Consider the following 9,912-nt stretch of genomic DNA (forward strand, 5'->3'; position numbering starts at 1 on the left):
CTTTTCTCTCTCTCCCAACCCCATAGCATCCCCCTACAGAATCAAAAACTCTTTTCAAATTTACAGTGCCTGACAGGGACAGTACTTAATAACGTGAGCATGGGCTTATTAATTAATCTGTAGTGAACAGTTTCATGTTTTGTACCATATCCCCATCACCTTGCTTATTGGGTAATCTCGTCCTGCTGGAAAGATACTCGTTAATTTTCAGAAGGCAGCTCCTTTCCTTGGTGGACAAATAGCTATAAATTCTTATATTGAGCTCCAATGTGCCATTTTGTAATTTTCAGTTTATAATCCTAGTTCTGCTGAGAGTCAAAGAACAAATTGTACTTGCCTCTCAAATATTCGAAGACAGCTATCATTCCTTAGTCCCATACTCCTTCAGCTAGTCTTTTGTGTTTCGGTTTAGAGGAATCTTTCCAACTCGGGAACACCCCAGGATTCGATCTAATTTGTGAGTATCTTTTCATTTCATCCTGAAATGACATCAACATTGGAGATGTGGTTTGACCAGCACTTTGTATACTGAGACTACTTCCCTATGATGTAGTTTTTGGCCCCCAGAGATTATATCAGTTTCTTAACAGCGCACCGGCTATTTCTAACAAGCTAAAATCTCCACGTTTTTCCCCCAACTATAAAGATGAGGACCCACGTTACCATTTGTGACTATGCCCCTAACTAGCTTGTCAGCCTCATCCTCACACCATCCTTCCCCTTGACCTCTGGGCCAGCCTTCTTATATTTCAATATGTCAGCTCACCTCTAAACCAAACCAAACTAATCCCACTGCCATCAAGTCAATTCCAACTCATAGTGACCTTATGGGACAGAGTAGAACTGCCCAATAGAGTTTCCAAGGTTGTAAACCTTTATGGAAGTAGAGTGCCTCATTTTTCTTCCACAGAGTGGCTGATGGGTTTGAACTGCTGACCTTTTGGTTAGCAGCCAAATGCTTTAACCACTGTGCCACCAGAGCTCCTTATCCTTCCTCTGAAACTCACTGTCATTGAGTCAATTCTGACTCATAGCGATCCCACTGGGTTTCTAAGACTGTCAAGTTTTATGGAAGCAGACTGCCCCTTCTTTCTTCCATGGAGTGGCTCATGGGTTTGAACCACTGACCTTTTGATTAGGAGCCAAATGCCTTAACTAATATACCACCAGCGCTCCTTATCTTTCCCCCAGGCTTCCATATATTGTCTCTCTCAGCCGATAACATTTCCTTTGGGCCACCCATGTGTAGTCAATTCTTAGTCATCCTTCCAAGATCCATTCAAATACCTCTTCTTCATGGGACTCTTCCTTGTGCTATCTCCTATGTTCTCCTCCCAAAAGCACCTCTCACCTGTTAAAATATCTTACAAATCTCCTTCAGCCCTTGTCAAAATCGCAGTAAACACTTGTGCAATGAGGCATATGTCTCCCAACTACACTTTAAAGTCTATGAGGACATGGTCTATGTAGATCTTCTTTCTTCCTTTTAACCCTAGCATAGGGTTTAGTGTGATTTGAACATTCAATACATATTTGCTGAATGAATGGTGAATTGTATGACCAATAATTTAGATTTCCCAGGTAATCAAAGACACGATTTAACTAAATCCTGGTTTGTATATTGTAAAAAGTAGAAAACTTATAGGCACCAAGATAATATGGAGAAGGAAAAACCCTTCCAAAGAGTAGTAGTAAAATTCAGAAAACTGCAGAATTATGTTCTATAAAGAATGGTAATTTTTTTCATTCTTTTTGGTGGAGGGCAGGGCTTCAAAATGGTTCATTCTGGTTTGACCCCCTGCTGAGAATGATGTAGATTCTGATTCAGTATATTTATCTGGGGTAGAAATGCACATTCTCAGCAGGGGTTGAGCTGGAATGAAGTGGCTGGAAGCCCTGGTGGAAGGTAGGGAGCATAGAAGAAGGCAAACAAGCACAGCTGAATGGTATATGTATTTTTTTCTTTTTCCTTTTTTTTTTTTTTTTTTACTGTTAATTTGACACATCTGAACCAAAGCATTCACATTATTTGATATACTTTGAAGAGAATCTACTATAGTCTTTAGACATAACCACAGAACAAGCAGAACAATTAAAACTACATAAGGCCTTAAAATATATCCACAGTGTGTATTATTTCAATATTCATTCATTTACAAATTAGACTACATACCATTAATTTATTTTTATTTTTCTTTCATTGTTTTATTCAGGCAGATTCATTTCAGGAAAGGCATCTTAGTTTTTTTTTGTGTGTGTATGAGCTTTATTTTATTTGATTTTTACTATATTGGTTAATATAAAAGTATGAATTAAATGTTTTCTTATCTCCTGTATCCAGGAGTGAATCCATGAAATTTTCAGATATTAATCCAAAACAATAGGTCCTACTTTTAAAAACAGTCAAAAATGAACCTGAAAAGGGACCAAATAGCCAGTCTGTTTGTGGTCCTGAAGAACAACTAGTGGACTTTCAGGTTTTCAGAGTACTGTAATCCTACAAGGTTAGTCAGAGTTTAAAACAACAGTACATACAAAATCATTCTGAAAGCTCTAAATGCCTTTTAAATAACTAAAATGAAAAATTTAAGTAGTTGCCTCACAGTACCAAACTTATAAATCAAGAGTTAAAATTCAGTGCTATTATGACTTCTCATTTACAAGGTAGATAACTAGTTGGTAAATTAACAGATGGTGTAAAAATTAAGACTTAACATCATTTTATTCTTTTTAGGAGAATGTATGATAACCAGAGAATACAGAAAATCCAATATATTTTACAATAAAATAACCATTTAAACCTCTATCCCTGTACAACAGGGCTGAGGTCAATTCTAGTGAAATTGTATGTTCTCATATATTTTTTTAACAGTTTATTCTATTTTGAGTACTTGAATTGTTTTAGTTATACAGCCTTTATTTATTTTTCTTTAAAGAATGATATTGTATTTGTATACCAGGATAAGATTTAGTACATTGAGATGTTTTAAAAATATTTATAAATTTGTTTCTGATATGCAAAAGCATTTGGCAATACTTTTACAGCACTTGATTTTATAGAATTAAAATTTCATACAGTACTCATCTTGATGTTTAAAAAAAAAATTCACAGAAAAAATATAAATTACACAGCTTGACTGCATGATACTGTTATTTCCAGTTTCTAGTTCTGGTAATTAAAACCATCATGAAGTCTGTTAACAAATCATTACCTGTACATTTATGAAGGCAACTGATATGATTTGTAAACAAAACCTTCAGGTTTTAGGTTATTTACCAAGGAGTGCAGTTCAGTAAGGAAAGAAAACCCAGTATACAATTTACAGAATATTTTACAAATTTACCAGTTCTTGTGACACAAACTGTTTTAATCTTTCAAGATACTGTCCATAAAGTTCCACATCATTGTGACCAGCTCCTTCAACCCACAGCGGCTCCACGGGTCTTTGGCAACGCTCAAACAATGCAAGGCCATGCGAAAAGTCAATGACTTCATCTTCAGTCCCATGAATTATTAATACTGGAGAGGTTATCTTAGAGATTTTGTCAATACTGTAGGGAAAGCGGAAGGGTAAAAAACATCAATAAATTACCTATATAAGGTAACAAAAAAGAAATTTTCTTATGTCATTTCAAACAAAGAATTAAAACATCAGAACATCTTTAGATCAGTTCAGAAGGGATGGAAGCCTCTTGGATTTCAAACAAGATCCAAAAATCACCTTTTACATACCCCTTACATTTTATGATTATTTGAGGAAGTTAACTTCTGTACTCTGTTATGATAAAATCACCCAGCAGCTACTGTATCCTACTATATCTCTGTACAATATATATATATATTTTTTCTTCACAGAGAAACTTAAGATTTCATGGACAGGAGGAAGGTAAGGACCATTTCAGTGTAATTTTCATAGTATGTGCTTACATTATACCTCTTTGCACTCATATTTTTTTTTTCCCTGCTAGTCCTTATTAAAATGACAGAATTTTTTGTTTGTTTGTTTGTTTTAGGGCCAAAAATAAAAAAAGGTAACACAATTTTGGAGCTGGAAGGCAGATGGATGTGTGGGATCACTGATTAAATGAATAGGAGAAAACACAATGCTAAAGGCATAGAAGGCAAAGGAACAACCAACTCAATACCACAGAATATCCCAGAAGGCAAAGGAACTGATATGAAGATGATGGGGGAAATATATAGGATATGTTCAAAATCTATTTAGGGCCCCCTCCTCCAGGTCCCTTAACCTGTTCATGTAGCTGGGTAACTGCCCTCCCTCAAGGCAGAAGACTGGAGGGTTTGTGGGCTAAGGAATTACCAGACACAGTTTTAGGCAGAGGTATCAGAGATCAAGCAAACACATACACACTGGCTGCTATGAACCCACTTCCCCACTTAGCTTCCAAAATGCTGGCAGTCAGTCTTTCATCCTCCAATAGGGATTTTAGAAAAAGTCTTCTTTGGAGATTGTACCTACCTTGAAAGGAAAGATTTATAAATAATGACATTGGAGGTGGGGTTTCCCAACTCACTGGCTTGGCCAGATTACCCTATAGTGAAGCTCACAAGCAACAAGCCCTAGTCAATTGTTCAGATCAGTTCTTCAGTCACTCACTCTTTCATATGAACAAATAACCAAGAACTATCAGACTCAGAGAAAAACACTTTGAATATAATACAGATCAAAACAAATAGAATTTTAAAAATAGAACTTGGAGGAACAGAAACTATGTGAAGAAGAACCCTCAAAAACAAACAAAACTCACTTTAAAAATCCTTGAGAGAAACAAGTCATACAAGCATCAAATGAGCGAGCAACCATTAAATGAGAAATGAAAAACCTAACTGAACTCTCAACAAGAAAGTTGACAAACTCCCTCAGAAAGTACAGCAAAAAGGCTAAAAATAAAGAGAAAAGATAAAGATAGCATACTGCCATTGAAATGGCCCTACATATCCAAATCATGGGAGTTTCACAAAGTTAAAACAGAAAATGGAAAGGAAGAAACCATTAATGAAATAATTAAAGGCTGCATTTGGTAAGAAAAAAAGGATTGTCTATCATTTGCTGTCAGAAAGATATTCAACAACAGAGAAATTAAAACATATTAAAATAAAGCATGATCTCAAATAATTTGTTAGTGCTGTTTCTCTAATGGTGGGTCAGAAATGGAAAAGGTAGAGACACACAGATAGAAATGGCAACAGCATCACCTCGAATTCCTCCCTGTCACTCCTACCACTCAGCTGGACACAGCAGTTCACATACCTTCCACTCTACCATTTTTAAGACAAAAACACAAAAGACAAAACCTGAAACCTCCTATTCTAGTGATAAGATTATATGCTCCCACATAAGCTTTCCCACTAAAGTAACCTTCACTGGCTAATGATGAAGAAACATTTTTCAAAATGACCTTTCCTTTCTTATAAAAGAACCAAGTGATGTCTTGGGTTTATCTATCATTTACCAAATATATATATATATACACACACACACACACACACACACACACATATATATCCCTGTAAAGCTGCCAATTGGAGAAACGAATTAGGACTAAAATTTGCCAGTTTCTCCTTTCTTGCCTTCTTTCTTTCTTAAGAAGAATAGACCATTGATATTTTTCAATTATGAAGGGGGCAGGTGGGAACTACTACCCTATCTTAAGAAGCATGAAGGAGAAGTAGTCTTCTTGTCAAATCTATCTAATACTGTATGTTTGTAGACTTTGTGGGGGCAATACTTATTCATTTAAGACAACTTTTTTGCAATTTACTTCTGTAAATTAGATATCATTAATCAGGTATCTTCACTCATCCCTCACACACTTGCCTCTACTTGTTCCTCTCCTCCAGTATTGTGTGTTTCACTCAATGGGACCGACCATCCTCCATTAACAGCTCAAGTCAGAAATCTGGGAGTCCTATTCAAGTCTACTCTTCGGCATCCTACATCCAGACTGGCATTCAGTTTTGCTGATTTTATTTAACAAATTCATTCTTATCTCTAATGCTAGTGTCAATATAAGACACTCAGCACTTTTTACTGGATTATTATTGCTCAAACATTTCCAGAAGGATGGCGGTTCAAACCCACCAGCCACTCCTCGGAAGGAAGGTTGGGCAATCCTACTTCCGTAGTGATACTGCCTCGGAACCCCAAGGAGGGGTCGCTATGAGTTGGGAATGACTCGACGGCACATAACAACAACAACAACAAACATTTCAGCCTCCTGACTGGTCTCTTGTCATCTCACTCTATGAATTAATTTTTTGCAATTTCTATAATACATGAAAGTTAAAGCTCATGGCTGAGTGGACAGTGTCATGAATACTTCCAGTGATGGGGGGAAAAATCTCTTAAATAGTTTCTTGGAATTATACTATTTTGAATATTGTTACTTACTTAGGGAATGCATCAAAACAGTAGGTCTTCTTGGTATCAGGAAAAGCAACTCGCATTCCTGAGGTCAAAGGAGAATGAAGAATAACAGCAGCACTCTCGTACCGAGCAGCAAGATCCACAGATGGTACTGTGCCTATACTCTGACCATATATAATCACATTTTCAGGACGAATGCCGTATCTACAAAGTTCAAGGTTTCAAAAAAAAAAAAAAAAAAATTGGGCTGGTATGAAATGTTCAATCATTCCTAAGGAGTAGAATTTAGAATTTATAATAGAATGACTTAGAGTGAGAGAATGTCAACTAACTTCTTATTTAAGATGTAAGTTTCTTAACAATCACTATTATATTCAATGCTAAAGTAAGATCTACAATTTCACCTTTCTGTTTCAATCTTGCCTTTTAGAAAAATAACTGGAGGTTTTCTAAAATTTCAACCTTAAGAAATGAATACATTAAATTATTTAAGCTATATAATTTAACCTACTGTTGGCTAAGTTTAGAACACATTTTATCACTGACACCTTAAAGTGTTGATGTTTAATGGATGTTTAATGTTTACTTTATATTCAATATAACAGAAGTTCGTTATTTCTTCAAAGGTCGGTGGCAATTCAATCTTCTGAAATTACTAAGTATTTCTGAAAATGCTACAAAAATAGTTACGGTAGGGAATGAATAAAATACATGTACAGTTTTAGTCAAGAGCAAATTACTGTTTGCATAAAACATGGTAGCACTGTTCCATCAAATGTGTTAAACAAGGAATTAATCAAAATTGGAAATCATTTTAGAAACTTTCCTTCAAATTGTTATCTGACAAGATAAAATAAGAAAAAGTAATAAAGCTGATCATTTGAAAGATAATTTTTTTATACTGTCATGAAACCACTGCGCTGGATATTAATATGTTTGTTTTGTTTGAATACAGTTATCCATTTATCTAACTAAAAGCAGTAATAATAAAACCTATCTGCTTTAATTTAGCACCCTTTAAAATCATACTAATCCACTGAAGTGTGTAACATAAAAGGGTGAACTTTATGGTATGTGAATTCTTTCTCAATAAGCTGTTATTTAAAAAAGAAATTAAAAGAAACTCCCACACTTTTCTGATAGCTATTACACTACATTCAGCTGGCTGACTGAAAAGTGGAGACTCTTTTTAAAGCCTGAATGGAATGACATCAATATACCTGAAAACAGATTTTGACTTTGTTCATTTAAAGTGGTTTATAAGTTTATAAACCAAAGAATAATTTTTATCACTCTTCCATTCCAGTGCACTCTTTACCTATTACTATCTATTTTTTCTTACTTCTCAGAATTATTTTTCATATCCTTTCAATTGATTTAATAATCTCCTTTGTATAGGAATTTGCTATGAGAGTATAATTTCATTATGTATCTTTATCCCTCTACTGTTGGGTCAGTTCCAACATAGTGACCCAAACGGTAGAAATGCCCCCAAGGATTTCCAAGGCTGTAATCTTGATGGGAAGGCATCATGGCACAGTGATTGAAGCATTTGACTGCTAACCAAAAATTGGCAGTTCAAACCCACCAGCAGCTCTACGGGAGAAAGATGTGGCAGTCTGTTTCTGTGAAGATTTACAGTCTGGGAAAACCTATGGGGCACTTCTACTCTTTCTTACAGGGTCACTGTGCCTTGGAATCTACTCGATGGCAGTGGGTTAATATTTATGGAAGCAGACTGCCACATCTTTCTCCCTGGAGTGGTTGGCTATGTTAGCTGTCGACTGCTTAACAACTGTGCCACCAGGGCTCCTTATTATGTATCTCAGAGAAAGAAAATAGTTTAAAAAACATTTTCTAAGAAAAGTTATGTCTACTAACAAAATTAAGGAGGCTCTCCTTAACTAACTGAAATCATTAATATTTAAACACTAAATCAGAAACAGTGAGTGTTCTTTATGTCCTCTACTTTCACTCTAAAATATTCTAGAAGTCAGGCAGATGACCAATGTATATGAGAAATAACTTATACTAAGGTATCTATTTATTATAATCAACTCATGAGAAAATATACTGAAGTCTACACAATGCCAAACTTTTCCAGAAAATTTTGTTTCTTAGTGACCAGAAAGGATTAACACAAGTTCAACTTCCCAAAAATGCATTCTGTTAATAAAGAATAATTGACCTACTAGCAGAATTTACTTAATTTATTATAACCTTACCTCTTTTTATTAAAAATGACATTATCTCTCCATATTGTAGACATGTAGAATGCAAAGTAACATCTCATTTTTACCAAATGAGTAATTTTAAAATAATTTCAATAAGGTATCTTTAAAGAGCACCTTCCAAGAGATAACTTCCTACACTATTACAGATCAAATGAACACTTAGCTAAATCATTATTTTCTTTCATTTATCTGCAATGTTGCAACTTCGAGTAAACAATTTTATGTCATACTTCAACAATAAAAGTTTATAAAACCAAACTTTTATCATTGGATTTAAATTAAAAGCCAAAACACCACACATGCACATGCATTAACACAGATACACAAATCTAAATTGTTTAAAAAATTTTTTTTGCTCTGATGTGCATAACAACAACAACAACAACATACAAAATTTAAAACTGCAACCTAAAAGTTTAAGTATTTTTTAGGTATATATTGGTAAATATAATCTCTATTCAGCAGTTTAAGAAACCAACAAAACTCATTGCTACTGAGTCAGTCCCAACTCACAGCAACCCCTCCTTGGGTTTCCAAAGCAGTATCTCTAAGGACGTAGATTGCCTAACCTTCCTTCCAAGGAGTGGCTGGTGGGTTTGAACCGTCAGCCTTCTGGTTAGCAGTCAAATGCCTTATGCACTTTGCCAGATGTGTTATAAAAACAGCTTTTATTCCATTTTCATACAGGTCAATTTTAGTTAACCATTACAAGTATGAAAAATAATTCTAAATCACCGTTACCTTGTTCTAAGAGCAAGCCAAGCAGCTTCAATGTCTGCGTAAAGGTTCTTCTCAGTTGGTTTCCCAGAACTTGCACCATATCCAGAATAATCATAAGAAAATATATTACAATTAATCCGTGATCCCAGTCCTATGTAAAAGCTGCTCATCTGACCAAGATCAACAGCATTTCCATGTGAGAAGAGTAAAGTATATTTAGCATTGGGTGAGCAACGCACAAACATACAGGCAATCCTATTGCCTTTACTGGTTCTAGTCATGAAACATTCAATGGCATCTTTTTCTCTAGAAGAGTACTGCCAGTCTGCTCGTTCTGATAGATGTAAAGTCCAGCGGCTTCCACTTTCATCACACATCAGTGTGTAAGTTGGATCAGGTGGTAAAAATGCTAATTTTGAAGCAATCTTCCCTGGACAAGGTGGACAGCAGAAGAGGCAACAAAGCTCACTAAAGGAAAGATTATTCATCTTCTGAAAAAGAAAAGAAGATAGCAAATGTTTAATAATTGAACGTTGATTCTGCATTCTTATGTAATAGAATGCTCAAAA

At 35.2% G+C, this 9,912-nt stretch overlaps 1 protein-coding gene across 1 annotated transcript; it reads right to left on the bottom strand.

Moving 5' to 3' along the window:
• Nucleotides 1–3,332: 3,332 nt before the first annotated feature.
• On the bottom strand, nt 3,333–9,888 carry ABHD17B (abhydrolase domain containing 17B, depalmitoylase). Its single transcript, XM_007938459.2, has 3 exons — nt 9,365–9,888; nt 6,414–6,593; nt 3,333–3,552 (listed from the first exon to the last, which is right to left on the bottom strand). Exons 1-3 carry the CDS (start codon nt 9,886–9,888, stop codon nt 3,333–3,335), a joined length of 924 nt encoding a protein of 307 aa, XP_007936650.2.
• Between the last annotated feature and the right edge of the window lie 24 nt (nt 9,889–9,912).

This window comes from Orycteropus afer, unplaced genomic scaffold (assembly GCF_000298275.1).
Source record: "Orycteropus afer afer isolate SDZICR_OR568_19922 unplaced genomic scaffold, OryAfe1.0 scaffold00005, whole genome shotgun sequence".
In the NCBI taxonomy this organism is placed as follows: domain Eukaryota; kingdom Metazoa; phylum Chordata; class Mammalia; order Tubulidentata; family Orycteropodidae; genus Orycteropus; species Orycteropus afer.